The following is a 20,621-nucleotide window of genomic DNA, read 5'->3' as shown; positions in this document are numbered from 1 at the left end:
GCATGATATCCGGGATATTTTCCCAGAGCTGGGCAAATATCCGCTTCCCTTTTCCTCCTTCCATCTCCTAGGGTCGCCCCGTCATATATTACGAGAAACCGAACCGTGTCGTGCCAGCTCTATTCCCCGTTAATTACTTGTTCCCGTTATAGTGGGCTAACAAACTCTAACATACCTTTAAATCACAATCTCAGACTCGAGCGAGATACTGACGGCGAACTGCTCCCCATTCGGCGAATGACCGTCGAGATTGTAGCATTGGTGTGAATGGAAATAATCTCCATCATAGGCCCATGTATCATACAGGAATCCCGCTTCATCGCAACCAGTCTTACTATAAAACGCAATTCGCTCTTCGTGAGGACCCCATCCATTTTCCCTGTAAGACTGGAATCGAGGCACCGCGCCTAAGCAACCAGACAAGATGGTGTATTCTTGTACTTGGCCTGTGCAATCAGGACCAGTGTAGGTCAAAATTCCGGTTGAAAGGCCACCTTGGATAAAGGCAGAGGTGACAAGGATCTTGGAATAATGCATTTTCAAGGTTGAAACAATTGATATAAACGGAATGGCGAAATGTTTGAATTTGGTGAATTGAGAGATGCTCCAGGTTGAGATGTAGGAATTGGTCTTTATATGTACAGCGAGTGACACTTCTAGCTCATATACAAGTTTATAGGAAATATAGTGTCTGTTCCCTACGTAATACGATGACTAGAGCGTACTGCGTATTACCAATGCTATCAACGATTGCGTATTACTCTGCATGTCGTATTTCACATTCACCCCCATCAAGTACCTACTCAGTTGATGTATACAGCCACCAACGCCATTGATTTCAAATTTCTACCTACTAGCCCTGTTACGGGATTTCTATCTTTTATTCCCAATTTGAAATTATTCAGTGTATCTTAGAATGGCGCGTCTGATTGGTCTATAGGCTGGTGTATCTGGCTCCACCGGGAGGCTAGTTCCATCCATGGTTCATCTCTAAGGACTAATTTCAATACGCTAGTTGTCAGGTAGGTCTTCAAACTTTATCTATTGTTGGTATATAGCTACGGAGCAGATGAGAGGTTCAGCTGGGGTGAGCTGACCTTAGGGCTGACCCGCTTGCTTATGTGACCCACTTATAAAATACGTTAGTATACTCCCCACACAACATAATAAAGCGTATTACGTATCAAATGTATTGCGTTTTATTAATGCTATGTGTGTCTCACTGTTGTGTACTACATGGTAATTTGTCCATGGGCAAGGCATTAGACCAACTCTGAGCGTGGTCAGTGTCAAGTGTATTGCGGGATGGGGTGGAAAGTATACAGCCACCCGTGGCGAGGAGGAATACGCTTACAGCCCAAGCCCATAATAAAAACAAACGACATGCAATAGCGGATTGGCGGCCAGGTATCGTATTATATAAGCTGTATCATTAACTATATATCCTATAATCACATATAAAATGGCTTCTATATCCTCATTCAAGACATACTTTACATTACTACAGTCATTCTTCATATTTACATAACTATATTGTCCTTCCAATCAGAACCTTATACTTCCCACAATGCATTACTCTACAATCCTTCTTACCTCTGCCGCCTTGATTCAAGGTGCCCTTTCACTCGGGGTCTCAACTTTTACTGGCCCTGACTGCACGGGCGATCAGTACAATGTCTACCTTGCGAACATCGATACCAAAGAAAACCTCCCTCCGTTCCGTTCTTATAGAGAGAATGGATGGGGTTCCAAGTTGTATCGAATTGGATTCTACGAGTCAACGGATTGTGTTGATAACTTTCTGTATGACACATGGGCTTACGATGGGGACTATTTTAAGTCTAAGCAATGCTACAATCTCGCGGATCATGCGTCTGAGTTGGGATCTCCTTTCAATACCGCTCGTTGCGTTAAGGATACCTTGGGCGACAATGATAGCTAGGCCTCGGAATGGTGCGGTTCTGAGGTTCTGGGACTTTTGAACTGCACCGCACCGCAGAACCGTGGGGTTTCAGATGCCGTTCAAACCACATAGAACCACAGATGCATTATTCTGTCAAGAAAGGATTTTGGGATGGATAAAAATGCCGACTAGTCCTGGAATTTTACCGTTATTAAATATTGTTTTGGTCTTGTAACAGGCGCACCCTGTAAATCTGTATTTAGATTTTTCTACATTTACTTTGTCAAAGTTCACTAAAACCAAGTCTCGGATTAAGTCCATGCTCTAATTCAAGATATCATCTGACTCAATAAGCGCTCTCATTTAATATGGCTCGAACTGGGCATCCTTACCTTAATAACGCAGAACACCCAGGCTTAAGGCAACAAAAGATTCTTTTTAACACTCAAGCAGAAAATAAAAAATAAAAATATGCAACAGCGATAAGTACGTTTGTACTCTCTATGATTGAAATATGTACGTACTGCCGTTTTGAATTCTTCAACAGGCCCCCAACGATAGTTCATCTTTCTGGTTGGCTTGCGACGTGGGCCGCTAATGTAGGCAGCAGAGCTCATTAATTATTGCGCAGTCCATCTTTATGCATACTCAGCCACAATTAAATTAATGTCATGTGATATTGGCCATTACTAAGATCCCTCATGCCTTAAAATGCTATTGACCGCCGCGTCACAAAAATTCCTATCCTTTTAGTATCTCGTTGACAGGGCCACTTCGACGCGCTAAAGAGCCCGCCAATATCGCATTTATATTTTCATTCTGTTGAATTAATTCTGAAAATGAACAACAAAAGAGAATACGAGTCTGATATTGCAGATCAGCGAATAACAAAGCGGACTCGACTCACGGAGGAACTTTTGACACAGGATAACTATACAGTAGGATGGATATGTGCTCTTCCAATCGAACTAACAGCAGCCAAAGGAATGCTCGATGCTATCCATCCCAGGATTCCACAAAATAATAACGACACGAACTCTTATACTCTGGGAAGAATAGGTAACCACAATGTGGTTATCACGTGCGGAGCGACCGGGAGGGCTTCTGCATCAACAGCAGCAAAGGATATGCTCCGAAGCTTTTGTTCTATTCGTTTCTGTTTGATGGTTGGCATCGGGGGCGGCGTACCAAGTTCTAAACAAGATATCCGTCTTGGTGATGTTGTAGTTAGCCACGCGGAAAGTACCCATGGTCAGTTCTCCTTGATTGGTTTTTGTTTCCTTGAAAGACCGAATTCGACTTTCGATTAAATTTTAACAGATTCACAGGAGGTGTTATTCAATATGACCGTGGAAAAATAAATAATAATGGTAAATTTGTGCGGACTGGATCATTGAACAAACCACCACGTATTCTCAGGAATGCAGTCTCCGACCTTCAGTCGTCACATTTGGAACGTGATAACGCCATTAACAAATTTGTGTCCAAAATGCTTGAAGATAAACCAAAATTGCGGGAAAAGTTCCAATACCCTGGTGCCGCCAACGATATTCTCTTTTACGCGACATACGATTGCGAGAGCTTCAATGGAGACTGTTCTAAATGTGATGTAAAACGAGTTGTGAATCGCAAATTACGAAACTCTCTTGATCCGGTTGTTTATTATGGCTTGATTGGCTCTGCGGATTGCGTTATCAAACATGGCGCTACAAGAGAACGACTGAAAAAAGACAACGACATCTTGTGCTTTGAAATGGAAGCTGCTGGCCTTATGGATGATTTTCCATGTCTTGTTATCAGAGGAATCTCCGACTATTCGGACGCCCACAAAAACGACATCTGGCAAGGTTATGCTGCGGCAACCTCTGCTGCATATGCCAAAGAACTTCTCCTTGATATAACTCCTCAAAAACTGAGCTCAAGCGAAAGAGCGATGGATATTACGAAGAACTGTGAGTAGTAAACTATAAAATTAGAAGGACACAATTTACGGAGCACTCATTGTACTTGTGAAGTACAGGAAGACATTTCCAGACTGGATCAAAATCTCCATCATTTACTGATTGGTGCGTTGAATTGCATGGATTTCTCCCGAGTAATATGTCTAATACCTATTGCTAGAAGCTGACACGTCAAAACGTCAAAAAATCCTTGATTGGTTATCGTCTGTTGAAGATTACGCAAGCCATTCTATTGCCATTGAAAAGCAGCAACCAGGAACGGGGAGCTGGTTTATTATGTCTCTCGAATTCAGAACGTGGCTGGAAAGTGAAGTAGGAACTCTCCTTTGCCAGGGAATTCCTGGCTCCGGAAAGACCGTTATGGCGTCAATGGTCATAAAAGTATTAAAAGAAGCCCAGAAGTCCGGTGACATCGCATGCGTCTTTGTATATTGCGAGCACAATCGACGGTTACAACAGACAGTAAAGGGAATTCTGTCATCCTTTCTCAGACAGATAGCGGAGAGTTTTGAACGTATTCCTCCGCTTCTAGAGAGAATTTACGCAGAATTCAATATTACCAAATCTACACCCTCTGTTAAAGAAGTTGAGGATGCAATTATCGAACTTAGCTCTCACTTCGGAAGGGTGTTTTTCGTTTTAGATGGTCTTGACGAGTGCTCAGAAAAGGTTCAGAGCAAGTTGGTAAATTCTCTTCAACGCTTACAAAGGGAAGCTGATATTAGTTTACTAATCACATGCCGTCCAACTGGGCTTTCGGATTATGGGTTCGAAAGGTGTATTCGATTAGAAATTCGTGCGGATCCTGGCGACATAGAACTTTACATAAATGAGTGTCTTACATGCTTTCCGTCATTTGTGAAGCGAAATCATGGATTGCAGGAAAAAATCAAAGACCACATTATGCTTGTAACAGATGGCATGTAAGTTTTACAACTGTGTCACAAGTTTGAGCTCTGACTGATTTCTGACTCTTAGGTTCTTGCCAGCTACACTTCACCTTAACCTGTTAGAACACAAAAGAACAGAATTGGATGTTATTAAAACCTTAAAGGAACTCCAAGACGGCTCAGATGCGCTATCTCGAGCATATTTAATGACCATGGAGAGAATTGATTCCCAAAACGAAGATGACCGTGACTGGGCGCACAGAATTATTTCATGGGTTGTTCATGCAAAACGAGCATTGACTACTGTGGAACTTCAACATGCTCTCTCAGTAAAACTCAATCAGATGGATTTACAAGAGAATTGTTTTCCATGCATTGAAGAGCTTTTGACTCTTTGTGCAGGGCTAGTTACCCTCAATCGATACAACAATACTGTGCAGATAGTGCACTTCACCACCCAAAAGTTTTTCGAATATTTACAAGCAATGTGGATAGATTGCGCGCATTTAGAGATATCAAAGTGCTGCTTGACATATCTCAGCTTTACTCCCTTTACCACCGGCCTTTGTGTGAATAAAGACGCGTTTGTTGCGAGATCAAACAGATATGTCTTCCTTGATTACGCAGCTCTCTACTGGGGAGAGCATGCACGGGGAGTTCAACGACAAATCGAACAGTTTGCACAAAAATTTTTTGATAACACATCACTTATCGCCAGTTCCGTTCAAGCTATGCACAGCTCAGTCAAATGGAGTGTAGAAACGGAAACCAGAAACTGGTCAGGCATACATCTAGCTACCTATTTTGGGCTGAACTTTCTGCTATCCAATTTACTAAGCAGGTCACCACATGATTTGGCAACCACAGTGAATACCCCAGATGCTAAATCACAAACACTGCTCTGGATTGCAGCATTTAGAGATCAAGGGGATACTATAGCACTGCTTCTTGGGCAAGGAGCAGATCCTAATCTTCAATTTAAAGAGGGCGGAAACACCTTTGAGATTGCAATCGAGTTAAACCACGTAAATGTGGTAAAGCAATTAGTTGAAGCTAAGGCGGACGTCAACATTGAAGGCGGGTATTATGGAAGACCACTTTTCGCTGCCATAGCATGCCAGCGAGAAGAGTTAGTTACATACCTCCTACAAGCCGGTGCTGACCTCAATCTTGGAGGTGGTGAGTATGGAAATGCATTTTATGCTGCTGCAGTAGGAGGAAACTTGGAGATTGTTCGACGGCTCCTTGATAATGGAACGGATGTGAACTTGCCTGGCACTGGTGAGTACGGTAGCGCTTTGCAGGCTGCGGTGCGTTACGGTAACACCGAAGTCGTCAGGCTCTTGCTAGAGCGCGGAGCAAATGATTTTGAGACTTCTTTACTTGAAGCAGCCTGGATGACCGGTGAAGTGGAAGATATAAAACTTCTTCTGAAATATGGAGCCACAAATATTGATTGCGCCCTTCAGGTTGCGGCTGGTAATGGCCACATTGAAGCCGTGGAGTTTCTTCTAGGGGCAGGTGCAGATCTAAACTCATTTTCAGAGAACTACGGCACTCCCTTGGAAGAAGCAGAAAGGGGTGAGGATGCTGAGATGGTTGAGGTGCTGCTTAGTTTGGGAGCCAGGAGAAGGGCAGGTAGTCATGAAGTGGATCCATGATTCTTATTGGTCTCATTTAAAAATTTGGAACATTTTATAATCATTAATTTGATAAGAAACATCTGTCTACTTTCACTTGAATTTACTTCAACGAATTATTCGTAGATAATACTTCTATGATAACTAGGCGTTAATTCATACTTAATATCAAGCATCACGAGTAGTTGGCTGCACATCGGTATCTATTCCCAAATACAATGCAGTTATGTCAAGTAGATTATGCATACAAAACATGCCTTAGAGCTATTGCGATATTATATCCTGTAAATGTTTAATCACGCGCTTTGTCCTTACGACATTAACAAAAAGAGCAATGCAATTCGATGTAATACATGAGAAGTAAATGATGATGAAAAACAACAAATCCTTTATCTTTTCCAAATATAGAATAATATTCGGCGATTAGGCTCCTTTTAATACATCGGTTCATAAGGTTTCTTCTTCGCTTACTGTCAACGCCAACCTTGATTTTTTGACGAATGCTGGTTGGTGACAGGTCCTCAGGTAAAACCTTCTCATTTCACAGAAAGTCGGCCAATATCGAGCTCTCTCGACTTCAGGATTCTAACGCCAAAGCTTTTATGTTGATGCTAGTGATCACAATTGTGACAGGTTCGTCCATCATTGGTCATTCACTACCACCGCAGAATGGCAACTATCCCGACCCGAATTCACGGAGGCTCCCCCAGAATTCAGGCAAACGAAGCAAGAAGTTAAAAAATAAGAAAACAAAAAAAGAAAATTTACATACAACAGCAGGGATTCGCTGGTGGTCACCCACCCAACTACTAACCAGCCGGCGTGTGGCTTAAGTACGGCTGAGCGGACGGGAAGCCCTGTTTTCCACACCCTATGGTCGTATGTATTGGGATCAGGAATGTAATGGTTTGTATAGAAAGTATATTAGTCGTAATACTTGGCTACCACACCACCGATAATAGGCTGGTCTCCAATTTCACTCCGTGCCACACCTTTGTCGACTCCCTTGGCCACTCGAGCCTTCACCCATTCACCAGCAGTGATGCCAACAGCACTGTTATCAGTTGTCTTATCATATCCCAAGCGATGCAGTACTTCGCTCGCCACCGGCCGCAGCTCGAGGTTATCTTCTGGCCGGACAAAGTACAAAACACCGAGGCGGTCAATGTCTCTCTGATCTGATGGGGGCGCCACGACACGGTGTATACTGCTCTTGAGAAAGCCATTGGTGAGGAAATGAAGTGAATCAGCAAGATTCACCGTGATGCTGCCTGGATACGGCTTCACCCACTTCCACTCGCCCTCCGGGGTGCGAACCTGCAGTGCGGCAACAGGCTGGCGGAACAGCAACGTTAAGCTGCCAAAGTCGGTATGGCCCTTGGACCAGACGCCCCCGGCTTTCTCGTTCTCTTCGTCAGAGCGGCGGTGGTACTTCATGTACCGCAAGTGACAGTCACTCTTCTCCTCGTAGCGGTGTACTTTGAGGAAGTAGTCCTCGGGCAGCTCAAGGATGATGGCGAAGAGTGTGAGAAGTTTGCCCACGATTTCGTTATGAATATGACGTGCAAAGCCCTCGATAACAGGACGATTCTGATTCACAATTTCCGGTTGATCACGTTCAAGGGCGGGAATGAATTTTGGAATGTTGTAGATTTCCGTCTTGTCAAACACTCCTGGACTTATTTCCTGATATAAGGGTTAGAGATGTGTTTTTTTTTTTTTTTTTTTTTTTTGCCCTTCTCTTTTTTTCAACAACACATAGATTTCGACTTACCCGGAGACCCATTGGCTTGTAGCCATTGTAGCCACCTTTCTCAAGCTCGGCACGATACTTGAGTTTCTCCTCGAGTGGGAGCTTGAAAATCTCCTTTCCAATAGAGAATTGACGGTCAACTTCTTCCTGCGAGAGGCCGAAGTTGATGATATAAAAGAAGCCTAGATGAAGATAAGTATTGCAAGCATAAATGTAAGATAGGGGTAGAATCATGTACTACTCACCTATTTTTTGGATGGCGTCGAAAAGTTGTTTGGCCAACTGCTCCTTACCGCCGGGATGGTCAAACTGAGATAAATCCAAGGTGGCGAGGTCCGCCCAGTCCACTACCAGCAAATCAAACATTAGCCATGAAGTCTCAAATCTCGGCGTCTGGACGAACAATCATAAGACGTCTCTGGGACTTGGTAGTAGGTCGGGATATCAGAGCCTGACGGGACTGCGGCCGGAGGTTGAGCCAAAGCTGCCATGGCGAAGTATCAAAATAAAATATACAAAATCAATATAATTAATCACGATCATCAACAAGACAGCAACTGTGGAGATCGGATTGCGGTGTTACTGGGAGATTCAGGAGGGTGTATCAAACATTTGAAATAGCATTTGAAATATCGACATCTGTAGATTCACCATTGACAGACGATCTTATTCTCGACTGCATTCCAATCGGGCTTTTTTATTTTTTTTGTTTTATTTCTAATGGCTCTGTTCTATTCCCGACAAAGGTTAATATGGCCGTTGGCGCGAGGCCATGTGGATCCCCGCTTTGCCCTAGATCTCACCATAATATCCTCCGTTTGCGTGACCAGAACGCGTGTAATCTTCAACTTTCAACGTTGAACTCTTTAGAGATTGCTATATGATATTGAAAGTAGCTAGAAAATAACCAAAATCAAGGTCATATTTTTATCTATTGACCACACGACGACTTAATTGAATTTCCACTGCGAGAAAATTATACGCAAAAAATATAACCGGCGGCATGGTTCAGATGGATCTCTAGGTTAAAATTCCATAAAATGTAGTCCCCATGTAATAATAATGCGACGATCAAAAAAAGGTAATTCTATGTATATATTGATTGCGCAGTATGGTCTAAGCTTAATTAGTAGTCGCAATACTTGTGGATTATGATACAAAGTGTCATGCTAGCCTAGGGCTTAATATTAGCTTGGGACAAGCTCCTGTCATGCTTTTCTGGACTATTAAAACCTAGTTGCAGCTGTTTGCATTCAACCAGACCTGTCAACAGCAAGATTCTTGACATCGTCTTGTCGGACCGACAACACCACAACCATGGCAGGCAAAGAAAACGAGGCCAAGGTCGTGGGTAGTAGCACGGCTACTGATATTGTCTCCACCAGTGAGAGCGATGGCAGCCACGAGCTACTCCATTTTGCCAGACGCGGCCAGGCTCTCACAGAAGCCTCATTGACTCAGGAAAGCATTGATGGCTACGATCCGGAATTGATGAGTGGGAGGACACTGCTCACGGCAGAAGAGGAGAAGAAGCTGCTACGCAAGATTGACTGGCGGTTGATGACGCTTTGCTCACTCATTTTTATGTTCAAGAATCTGGACAGCAACAATGTGAGTATAATTCTAAGTCAGTCAAGTGTTGGGGGTTAATAGCTTTGCAGGCATCCAATGCTCGAATAATGAATGAGGGAACAAATCAGAACATAATGACACAGCTCGGAATCACATCGGACGAGTACAACCTCGTGACTGTCCTTTACTATGTAAGATATCGACAGAGAACTTGACCTGGACATCTCGCTAATCATGCATGTCAGGTCCCATACATTGTTTTAGAAGCACCCTCGAATTTACTACTCAAGAGATTTTCTCCTTCAAAATGGCAGTCGAGAATTATGATCAGCTGGGGTATCGCTCTTATGTGCAATGCTGCCGTGAAGAATAAAGGCGGTTTATATACAACGCGATTCTTACTAGGCCTGGTACGTTTGTTGATTTTGATTTTTTGTTTTGTCAATATGTGGCATGATTTAAAAAAAAAAACATCTATATGTGAACTCAATACTTACACCAGTATAGGCCGAGGCTGGACAGTTTCCCGGTGTCATTCTCCAGATGACTTACTGGTATCGCCCAGACGAAATGTCTTTACGGCTGCTCTACTTTTGTGGGTTACGTTCGATTTATTCTCAAATTATCTCTTACTGACTCATTATTTACAGATATCTGCGGAAACGTCTCGGGTATCTTCAGTGGCCTTCTTGCTTATGCATTTGACACTGTATCTGGCGCAGGAGGGCTTTCCGGATGGCAATGGTAGCACACTTTTTAACCCACTCTTCTTATTTCCACACTAAACTTATTCCAGGTTATTTCTCACGGAAGGCATTGCAACTGTGATTTTCGGTGCTGCCATCTGGTTCCTGCTCCCAGACTGTACGACCTATCCCTGCAGAGACTTTTACATACGTACTAGCTGCTAATATGCAATTCAGTCCCCGAGACAGCGAAATGGTTGACCGAGAGAGAGAAGAAGTTTATCCAAGCGCGACTACCATCCAATGCTCCTCGTGCTAGCGAGCAAAACTTTAACCTCCGTGAAGTAGTTCAGTCCCTGAAAGACGTGAGGCTGTGGCTGTTCACGTTAATTTGGGCTACTTTTACTGTTGGAACCAACGGCGTCACTTTTTACCAGTCAACCGTCATTGCTGACCTCGGTTATACGTAAGTTTTGAATACTACTTTTTCGAGTCCATGAGCATGACTGACTTTTTTTTTTTTTTTTTTTCAGGAGCATTGCTCAAGCTCAATTGCTCAATCTCCCTATCACGGCCTGCGGTCTCCTGTTCATTGCCATTACAGGTATCATGGCAGACCGCAGCCGGATACCTCGGCCGCTATATCCACTCACTTTCCTAGTCATCATCATGATCTGTTACGGTCTTTTTGTTGCCTATCCGAGCGTAGGTGGAGTATATGCCGTAACGCTGATCGGAAATGCCTTTACTGCAGGATGGTACCCTGTCATGTGGTACGTTCTTTATACCATAAACTGGCATCTAACATATCAATTGATATATGGCTAACTATTGTGATAACAAGGCCATGGAGAGTACAAACCACCTCGCGAGCCACGGGCTCCGCCTTCTCTATCGGCTTCGTCAATAGCTACGGACAGATCGGGGGTGCCATCGGTCCACAAATGTTCAAAAGCAAATATTCACCACGCTACATCGTGCCCTTTTCCGTTGCTATGGGCCTAGTAGGCCTGTGCATGATCTTGACGCTGGTGGCGTGGTGGGTGACTTGGGACACGGAGCGTGACACGAGACGACTAAAGCTTGCCAAACTCGCGGCGGAGAGGAGAGGAGAGACGATCTTGGAAGATGTTGTGGACAATGATTTGAAGAAAGCTTAAAACAAGCCTAGAATAGTATACAAGTTAGATCATAGCCAAAAACCCAATCATACCCACCTTTATGAAACATTTATAAATAAGACCTATGATATGAAAACTTCGATAAATCACGACATTGATAAACTTTTATAAATTGAGACATTATTAATTATCGAACTATGAATTGATTATGAATTGATGGCGATGCTGCTTGGTGGTCTCCAAATACTCCGCAGCCATGCCCTAACAAAAAAAAAATATCCGAAAAACCTCCGGCTCCATAGATACCCCTCACAACTCGTGGGGCCCTTTTAGCTTCGAAATTCCTCCTCCACGTGCAAACTAAGCTCAGTGTGGACAATGATGTCTGATTAAATAATGAATTAAAAAATATTTCTCCATGTCATTGGTAGCAGAAAAGTTTCCTACACAGCACAATTGGTACCCCGGCTGATATAGCGACAGCTTGGAGAACAATGAACCCAAGAAGAGCTTCTAGCGAGCCCTACTTCGATCTAGGGACATTTGGTCGCAAAGTCAGTACCAATTCAGCAGAAGCTCAGATATGGTTCAACCGGGCCCTTACGTGGACGTATTGCTTCAACCACGATGAAGCAATTACCTGCTACAAGCAGGCAATCGCGCACGATGAGGACTGCGCAATGGCCTACTGGGGGGTATCATTCTGCTCTGGCTCGAACTACAACAAGACATGGGCATTGTTCGACGAAAGGGATCGGGTCAATGCAATCAAACAGTGCCATATATTTTCTCAAGAAGCTCTCAAGCGAGCCCAAAACGCTTCAGATTGGGAGCTGGCAATCATTAAGGCTCTCGCGAAACGGTATCCCGACGACGATCCGAATAAAGACCTTCTTGGGTGTAGCAAGGAATACGCCGAATCGATGAGAGAGGTGTATACGAATCTCGGCCGCGAAGATGATTTTGACCTCATCACGCTCCTAGCAGATGCATTGATGAATTGTGCTCCACGGAAGTTATATGACGCCTCTACGGGGCTCCCCATCGCATCTTCCCCAGTATTTGAAGTAAAAGACCTGCTTGAACGGGCTTTGAAAACCCCCGGGGTTGAACAGCATCCAGGTCCTGCACACATGTATATCCATCTGATGGAAATGTCGTTAACCCCCGAGGCTGCTCTCCCCGCAGCAGACATGATCCGCGAGATATTTCCTGATACCGGACATACCTTCCACATGCCTGCCCATATCGATGTCCTCGTTGGTGATTACCGGCGCGCAGTGGAATACAATTTCAAGGCGACTGTCGCCGACGACAAGTATTTCCAGCAGAACGGCGGTCTGACTTTTTACAGCTACTATCGCCTCCACGACTACCACTCTCTCATATACGCCGCGATGCTGGGCGGGAAATCAAAGGCAGCATTGTCGGCAACAGACCGGATGGAGGCGACTATTACGGAAGAAATTCTTCGTGTCGAGACGCCTGCACTGGCAAACTGGATGGAATTTTTCAAGGCCGTCCGAGTCCATGTGCTGATTCGCTTCGGCATGTGGGAAGAACTCAAGAAGCTCGATCCACTTGAAGATAAGGAGCTATACTGTGTCACCAATGTAATGCGACACTATGGCAAAAGCATCGCATACGCAGCCACGTCACAGCTACAGGAAGCCGACAACGAGCGAGAGCTTTTCAAAGCCGCTTCCAGACTTGTCCCTCCCACGCGACTCGACTTCCCTAATAAAATCACTGATATTCTCAAAGTAGCGTCTGCCATGCTGGATGGCGAGATTGAGTATAGACGGGGCGATTACGAAACTTCATTCCGCAGATTACGCGACGCAATTGCTCTGGAAGACGCGCTGCCTTTTGCAGAACCTTGGGGCTGGATGCTTCCAGCACGACATGCATATGCTGCGCTCTCACTCGAGCAAGGGCGTGTTGAACAAGCTGCTCAAGCATATGCTGAAGATTTAGGGCTGTTCCCGACGCCCAACCGTTCACATCAACATCCAAATAATGTTTGGGCGCTACATGGCTATCACGAGTGCTTAGAGCTTTTGGGTCGTCATGCCGAGGAAAATATTATCAAGAAACAGCTTTCGCTTGCTCTGGCGGAGGCAGATGTGAAAATTACATCTTCATGCTTTTGTAGGCTTGGGGACGTTCAACCTTTATCCGGAAAGTCCAAAATGAATGGTTCAAGTTGTCACAGTGTGGGATCCAAATGTCACGGCTAGGTTTGTGGTTGTTTTAAAAAGTAATAAATTACATGTACAGAGACACGATATGTAGTAATAGGCATGTTTCAATGCTAAGCAAAAAAAAAAATTCACGGGTATTATAATCATACAACAGCATCTACAACTTCTTTGATCATCCCTCGAACCTCATCAACGATACGGAAACAAGGCCACAACTTAGGCGCCAAAGGATTCTGTGGACAGAGATCAAGCGGATCGTGATCAGCTCCATTGCTCTCCTTTTTCAGACAGCGCCCTTCAGAATCACCGGAGCAAGCTTCGTGGCCAACTATATGGCGATTGCGTTGCCGTTGCGCAAACTTTTCGCCCAGCGCCAAAAGCCGTTCGGCATCGGTCTGGAGCAGGCCGTGCAGGACAAGGTCTCTGAACTTGTCGCCGCTGATTTGTAAATTTAGCAGTTCTGAGGGCATCCCATACCCAGAATCAAGATAGATGGGTTCCCTCTCGTTTCTGATATCGAGTTCAGTACAGTGGGTCTTCAACCAGCGTAGATACTTTTGGTAGCCGGATGTTATTTCAGACATGAGATGGCCGATAAGAAGAACATTTTGAACCGTCACTCGAGGTGGTTTGGACACATCGTAGCAGATGGGACAAGTCAGTAGCCTCTCTGTGAGAGATATTCCGGTGCGAAGCATCTGGATGATAGAGTGCGACATGTCTGCACGGCCCAGGTTCCGGATGGTAGTGGAAACCTCCTCGTCGCATTTACAATACTGTGATAGTGACACGGGAGAGAGGTTTGCATCCAAGGGTATTGGAGCTATCTCGGGATTACTCAATCCGTTCTGATGCGGTGCCGGCCATAACTCCACGGGAAAGGAACGAATATCGCCGCTTCCAAGCGTCTCCCAGTCAAAGGAATCGAATCCGCAGTTTCCAGGCAGCTCGCATGGCAATGAGGGCCCCATTAACACATTGATGGCCTCCTGAGAGCCCAAAGCCGTTTGAGGGGCGACAGATGCTAAAGATCCAGTTCGCTCCTCTCTGTTCGGCAAATCCCGGTCTTGATACTCTTGTCGTAGACGCTTTTTCGGCCTTCCAGGATTCCCTTTGTCTTTGAATCTACAAGCCAACGACAAGCCCCGGCAGCGGGAGCAACCGCTCTTTTCGCCTGAGCATCTGAGCTTCCGTTGCCCTGTTATCGTCTATCGTCAGCTTCGTCCGGTCCACATCTGGGAGGTAGAGGCTTACTGCAGGCTTCGCAAGACTTTCGCTCTTGTCGAGTGGAATTCATGCTAGTTTATTAATTTAAAGTGCCATTCGGATTGTCTAGCAAGAAAGGCTCCTCTGCGAAGTTGATGTGGATACTGTTTGGTTGGTATGTGGTCATCCTGCGCTGAAATGGCGAGCTTTGAGCGGGGTCGTCCAGCTAGTGGGATCTGCCTCTTGGGCAAAAGATTCCATCCTGCGTGAGTACAAAACCAGTGTATCGGTCTGCAACAATGTCTTATGCAGGTACAGAATTCATATTTTGAAGTTCAATTCACGTACGCCGCCATGTTTTAAGCCCGATGGACCCAGGTCGTCTGGATATAGTAAGAAATACTGCGTAGTCCGAAATCGTTTTGCGAGTCAGTTTCCCCACTAGATAAAAAACATCCGAGCAGACTGTATAGCTCTACTTGCCTCAAATATTATTATATCCGGGGTGTTTCCTTTCTCTTTTAGACAATTTTTCTGAGCGAAAATGGCCAAATCTATAGCCGCATGGAAGTTGCGCCAGCATTGGGTAAATCGCCATGAAATTGCCCTCCTCGACGTCCGCGAAGAAGGCCCATATGCCGAGTCCCATCCTCTATTCGCATTAAGTGTGCCTGTATCGGAGATTGAGAAGAAATTGCCTCCGCTGGTTCCTCGATTGTCAGCCCCAATTGTTGTCTACGACGATGGCGAGGGTTATACTGATCGCGCCGTGGCCCGGATATTAGCCCTGGGATATCGGGATGTTGCTATCCTGGAAGGCGGGCTTTCTGGATATGCCCGTATTGGCGAAGTTTATCGCGATGTCAATGTGCCGTCCAAGGCATTTGGCGAGCTCGTCGAATCTATCAATCACACTCCATCCTTGGCTGCGCGGGACGTCAAGGATCTTCTTGATAGTAGTGACAGTGATGTGGTTGTTTTGGATGCCAGGCGTTTCGAGGAGTATAATACAATGAGCATACCCCGTGGCCGCAGCTGCCCGGGAGGCGAACTGTTGTATCGCGTTCTTGAGGCCGTACCCTCTCCAAAGACTACAGTCATCGTCAATTGTGCCGGTCGAACACGAAGCATTGTTGGGACACAGTCTTTGATTAATTCCAGGATCCCAAATAAAGTAGCTGCACTCCGAAATGGAACTATCGGCTGGACATTGGAAGGTTTAGAGCTGGAGGCCAAAAAGACACAGCGAGTTCCACACCCTTCAGCTGAAGCATCGCAAAAGGCTCGGCAATACGCCGAATCTTGGGCCGACCATGTTGGTGTCTCTTGTATTGATAGTGATCAGCTCCGTCAATTTTCTGAGGACTCGGAAAACCGAACTCTATACTTGCTAGACGTGAGAGACCCGGAGGAGTATGCGGTTGGTCACCCGGCGGGCTTCTCCAATGCTCCTGGTGGTCAATTAGTACAAGCCACCGACGAATGGGTCGGTGTTCGAGGGGCTCGCATTGTGTTATATGATACAGACGGTGTGCGAGCACGCATGACAGCCAGCTGGCTCTTACAACTCGGATGGGAGGTGTATGTCTTCGAGGAGCGGTCTCCAGTGCTGGATGACCTTCAACTGCCTAAAACCGTTTCATGGCATTCTTCAACATCTGCTGCTGTTACGATTGACGGCCTTCAAGCTCTCACAGGAGCCACAGTAGTTGATCTCGCCCGAAGCCCGTCGTATCGCAAGGGTCACATTCCCGGTGCATGGTTTGCTTCTGGACCCGAACTTGCGCGAGATTTGAGGCTTATTCCCGGTGACGGTGCAATCGTGTTGACCTCACCTGATGGTAGTGTTGCCGCCATGAATGTCGAGGATGCACGAAAATCAGTCTCGCGAGAAGTCTTGTATTTGACGGGAGGGACAGCGGCTTGGGTAGTAGCTGGCCATGCACTCGAGACTGAGTCACGTTGGCTTTCTCAGCCGATCGATGTGTATAAAAGGCCGTACGAGGGGACAAGCAACGCCCGCAAGGATATGCAAGGATATCTCGACTGGGAGTATGGGCTTGTAGCGCAACTGGCGAACGACGGGGTCGCTTGTTTTCACGTTGTGCGAGACCAGCGAGCAGTGTGATCAGAAGTAGTCAGCTTTCCATCACTATGTAGATATAATGAGAAGATCTGGTTCAGCGAATACAAGAAGCTTCCCCGTCAATAGATATCTCTGTGAAGTTGCCCTAGGTCAATGTTGACATTGGGAAACATTGAAGCTCCTGGAGGAAAAGTGTTCCTTCCTCTGTCGCACCGTCTGACGACCCCGTGACTTCAATGTTCCCTCAACCACTTGATATTAATGGATATATATGCTGTAAATACCTTTATTATTTCAAATGCCGTTAAGGCACAGAAACGAAATATACTAATTAGTCAACTGGTAGTACTACTACTATTATAAATATATAACAAGACAGCATGAATTATATTGAACTAAGTAGAAGTCTGAGCTCTAGAATAGAGCATGCCAAAACGACCTGGAAGTAACGGTGTAGTAGTAATATAAAAATATAATTAAAGAGTACATGTAATAAGCCGGTCATGAAGATCTCAAGTGCTGGGTTGTGTGTTGAGATCGAGATCTTGAAGCCATCCACTTTTTACGGCCTAGCCTACATGTATAGACGCTGACGTGCATATTGACAAGGCGGTGTTTCCCTTTTCACTCCAACTCTCGAAACCGAAGCATTCAAATGTTTCAACTGCAAGAAGATGGCTAATCTCACAGCTGCTACCAAGGCCGAGTTGGCTCTTGTTCTGCCCAGCTTGCTGGTCGTGAGTCACCTGGAACGAAATGGAAAGCTTCCCTCGAGCTGGCTGCCACTATCCAAGACGTACCGTCGAGCCGCCCACCTTGGTAACGGGAAATCCGTCGAACTTACTTCCCCTGACGGTGAAGGGAAAGTGTGGAGTGATAGAGATATTATCGAGCACTTGGTGGTATCTAAATCGAAGGGACCGTCCCTACGGAGTGCCTTGGTAAGTGCTTATCTCTCTAACTAGCTATCGCCTTGTCGTTCTAATTATTATCTCCCGGCCAGGTCGAAGAATGGGTACGACGTAGCCACGATTTTGCTCTAAGAAATGCTCTGAGACTTAATCAGTCACTGCGAGAGCTAGAGTCCCACCTTACCTTGCGTACATACATTTCAGGAAGTTACAAGATATCCGTCGCCGACGTTGCTGTGTGGGCAACCATTAGAGGCAACCCTATTGCCCTATCCCTCGTCAAGACGGTCTGCTGCAATGTTTTACAGTGGTATAGCTTTATCGAAGCCTCGAATCCGTGGATCACGGAGGCGATTGAGGAGCTCACCTCTGCCGAAATTATAGAACGCGCTCGAGAGAAGGCCGCTCGCTCTGCTGCTGGTTCCAGCTTCGATGTGGTAGCCTTACCGAGAGTTGATGGTCTTATGGTCACTAGGTTTCCTCCTGAGCCTTCCGGCTATCTTCATATCGGGCACGCCAAAGCAGCGCTTCTTAATGTTTATTTTGCCCACCAGAAACCTGGCGGTGTTCTCATCTGCCGATTTGATGACACTAACCCATCCAAGGAATCCATGGATTTTCAAAGTTCGATTGCCGAGGATTTGGCCTTGATAGGCATCGTTCCTGACAAGACGAGCTATTCTAGTGACTACTTCGAGCAGATGCATGACTTGGCCATCCAGTTGATCAAGGACGGCAAGGCATTTGCCGACGACTCAGAGTTAGGCAAAGGCGATGACAACAGGAAGAACCGCCTTCCCTCTAATCACCGAGACATGGGCATTGAAGAGACACTGGAGCGTTTCCGCGAGATGAAAACCGGGTCCACCGAGGGTCAAAGATGGTGTCTCCGTGCTCGCATTGCATACGATAGCCCTAACGGCACCCTACGTGATCCCGTCATCTACCGCGGTAACCTCGCCAAGCACCATCGCACAGGTACTAGCTGGAAGGTGTATCCGACATATGACTTTTGTGCGCCTGTCCTGGACTCCATCGAAGGCATCACTCTAGCCCTACGAACTAACGAGTACCGCGACCGCAACGCCCAGTACGAGTGGATCCAGAACGCTCTCGGTCTGCGCCCAGTGCCTATCTGGGATTTCAGTCGACTGAACTTTGTCCGCACTGTTCTCTCTAAGCGGAAACTGGCGCGTATCGTGAATGAAGGCAAGGTCTGGGACTGGGGTGACCCGCGAATGCCGACTATCAGAGGCATCATCCGCCGTGGTGTCGCCGTGCCCGTCCTCCGCGAGTTCATTTTGAAGCAAAGCCCCAGTCGTAACATCCTGAATTTGGAGTGGGGTACTTTCTGGGCCGGTAACAAAAAGTACATTGATGCGGTGGCCCCCCGGCATGTTGCTATCGCGGCGGGCCACTCTGTGTATTGTGATGTGATCGACCGAAACAACGACGGTTCGCCTCCCGATGCTGCGGTTCTTGACGTGCCAAAGTATGTTAAGAACCCGGGCCTAGGTACTAGGAAGATCCCAACGGGCAAGACTGTTATCATCGAGCAGGCCGATGCGCAGAGTTTTGAAATCGGGGAGATGGTCACGCTGATGAACTGGGGTAACGCTATCGTACGCGATATCTCTACGACCCAGAGTGATACTGACGCCGCCGACACAGCTGCTTCAGGCAGCAATGACAAGAGTAATATCGTCGTGAAACATCTGGTCCTAGAATTAGACCTCGGCTCGCGTGACTTCAAGAAGACCAAGAAGATAACCTGGCTAGCAGCTGTGGAAGAAAATATGATCCCGGTGGAATTGATGGCCTTTGATCATCTCATTACTAAAGACAAGCTAGAGCCTTCGGACGTGCTCGAGGAGTGCCTCACGCCAGTAACACAGTTTATAACCCATGCCTTTGCGGATTGTAACGTTGTGGGCCTAAAACAAGACGCTGTGATACAGTTTGAGCGGAAGGCATACTACCGACTAGACGTGTCTTATCAGGGCCGTGACTCGTCGCCAATGGTATTTTTCGAGATCCCCTCTGGTGGAAAGTAGGTGTGTGTTTAATAGAGCAGGGGAAAAGTGATGGGACGAAAATTATATGTAATGTGCCTATGATTGGGTTATCACATGGTTCCTAGTCTCGTAGGAAGTTACTTCGACTACTACTACTGAAATAAGTCAAATACAAGGCTATTCCGAACAAGGCGGTCCGCATTAATAGTGTGATTGGACAAGCTGTGTTTTTTTAGGGCTTAACCTTACCGTCTCGGCTTAGTTCATGTAATATGATGAGCCTTGTTTAATATCAATTAACGTCTCAAGTTGTCAACTCTCAAGGCTCAGAACTTAGAAACTCAGCTGAAGAGACTTTTAGTGTTGGTTGCGCGATAGTTGCGAGCGCAAGACTCCACGGCACGTATTTAATTGGAGGCGTCAAAGTCATCAGCCAACAACAACAAGAAAAAGACTGGGTCGGTGGGTTCACAGGTTGTACATGGGGAAAGTAGCAGGACGATCAATTTTCTTTCGGAGATAGAATGCACATGCAAGTTGGCAAGATTTCAGCCCAAAGGAGACGTAATACATGCGACAGAGTACAGGGTGCTCTGTACGGAGTACAGTACGTACTACTACTCAATAGATATGTCGCCGACAGCCCTATAGTGTAGTTCCAGGACCACCAAAT

The 20,621-nt window shown here is 45.9% G+C and overlaps 9 protein-coding genes across 9 annotated transcripts; 6 read left to right on the top strand and 3 right to left on the bottom strand.

The window, feature by feature from the left end:
• Positions 1 to 177: 177 nt before the first annotated feature.
• Positions 178 to 537, bottom strand: TRUGW13939_09446 (uncharacterized protein; the record flags this gene model as incomplete). Its single annotated transcript, XM_035492568.1, has 1 exon — positions 178 to 537. One exon carries the CDS (start codon positions 535 to 537, stop codon positions 178 to 180), a length of 360 nt encoding a protein of 119 aa, XP_035348461.1.
• Positions 538 to 1,567: 1,030 nt separating this feature from the next.
• On the top strand, positions 1,568 to 1,942 carry TRUGW13939_09445 (uncharacterized protein; the record flags this gene model as incomplete). Its single annotated transcript, XM_035492567.1, has 1 exon — positions 1,568 to 1,942. The coding sequence occupies one exon, from the start codon at positions 1,568 to 1,570 to the stop codon at positions 1,940 to 1,942; it is 375 nt and encodes a 124-aa protein (XP_035348460.1).
• Positions 1,943 to 2,742: 800 nt separating this feature from the next.
• On the top strand, positions 2,743 to 6,064 carry TRUGW13939_09444 (uncharacterized protein; the record flags this gene model as incomplete). Its single annotated transcript, XM_035492566.1, has 5 exons — positions 2,743 to 3,154; positions 3,232 to 3,855; positions 3,919 to 3,969; positions 4,025 to 4,787; positions 4,843 to 6,064. Coding segments are annotated over 5 exons (3,072 nt in total), but the record flags the coding sequence as incomplete, so codon positions are not given.
• A 1,254-nt stretch (positions 6,065 to 7,318) lies between these two features.
• On the bottom strand, positions 7,319 to 8,638 carry TRUGW13939_09443 (uncharacterized protein; the record flags this gene model as incomplete). Its single annotated transcript, XM_035492565.1, has 4 exons — positions 7,319 to 8,080; positions 8,169 to 8,329; positions 8,393 to 8,494; positions 8,551 to 8,638. 4 exons carry the CDS (start codon positions 8,636 to 8,638, stop codon positions 7,319 to 7,321), a joined length of 1,113 nt encoding a protein of 370 aa, XP_035348458.1.
• An 826-nt stretch (positions 8,639 to 9,464) lies between these two features.
• On the top strand, positions 9,465 to 11,565 carry TRUGW13939_09442 (uncharacterized protein; the record flags this gene model as incomplete). The annotated part of the gene is made up of 9 exons (XM_035492564.1): positions 9,465 to 9,758; positions 9,809 to 9,910; positions 9,965 to 10,129; positions 10,227 to 10,314; positions 10,370 to 10,463; positions 10,516 to 10,583; positions 10,643 to 10,871; positions 10,939 to 11,178; positions 11,250 to 11,565. 9 exons carry the CDS (start codon positions 9,465 to 9,467, stop codon positions 11,563 to 11,565), a joined length of 1,596 nt encoding a protein of 531 aa, XP_035348457.1.
• A 455-nt stretch (positions 11,566 to 12,020) lies between these two features.
• Positions 12,021 to 13,766, top strand: TRUGW13939_09441 (uncharacterized protein; the record flags this gene model as incomplete). Its single annotated transcript, XM_035492563.1, has 1 exon — positions 12,021 to 13,766. One exon carries the CDS (start codon positions 12,021 to 12,023, stop codon positions 13,764 to 13,766), a length of 1,746 nt encoding a protein of 581 aa, XP_035348456.1.
• A 107-nt stretch (positions 13,767 to 13,873) lies between these two features.
• Positions 13,874 to 15,027, bottom strand: TRUGW13939_09440 (uncharacterized protein; the record flags this gene model as incomplete). The annotated part of the gene is made up of 2 exons (XM_035492562.1): positions 13,874 to 14,928; positions 14,985 to 15,027. The coding sequence occupies 2 exons, from the start codon at positions 15,025 to 15,027 to the stop codon at positions 13,874 to 13,876; spliced, it is 1,098 nt and encodes a 365-aa protein (XP_035348455.1).
• A 453-nt stretch (positions 15,028 to 15,480) lies between these two features.
• TRUGW13939_09439 (uncharacterized protein) lies at positions 15,481 to 17,064 on the top strand (the record flags this gene model as incomplete). Its single annotated transcript, XM_035492561.1, has 1 exon — positions 15,481 to 17,064. One exon carries the CDS (start codon positions 15,481 to 15,483, stop codon positions 17,062 to 17,064), a length of 1,584 nt encoding a protein of 527 aa, XP_035348454.1.
• Positions 17,065 to 17,696: 632 nt separating this feature from the next.
• TRUGW13939_09438 (uncharacterized protein) lies at positions 17,697 to 19,987 on the top strand (the record flags this gene model as incomplete). The annotated part of the gene is made up of 2 exons (XM_035492560.1): positions 17,697 to 17,963; positions 18,026 to 19,987. The coding sequence occupies 2 exons, from the start codon at positions 17,697 to 17,699 to the stop codon at positions 19,985 to 19,987; spliced, it is 2,229 nt and encodes a 742-aa protein (XP_035348453.1).
• Between the last annotated feature and the right edge of the window lie 634 nt (positions 19,988 to 20,621).

Source organism: Talaromyces rugulosus, chromosome V (genome assembly GCF_013368755.1).
Source record: "Talaromyces rugulosus chromosome V, complete sequence".
NCBI classification, from domain to species: domain Eukaryota; kingdom Fungi; phylum Ascomycota; class Eurotiomycetes; order Eurotiales; family Trichocomaceae; genus Talaromyces; species Talaromyces rugulosus.
The sequence above is the reverse complement of the archived record's forward strand: the minus strand, read 5'-3'. Positions and strand labels throughout refer to the sequence as shown.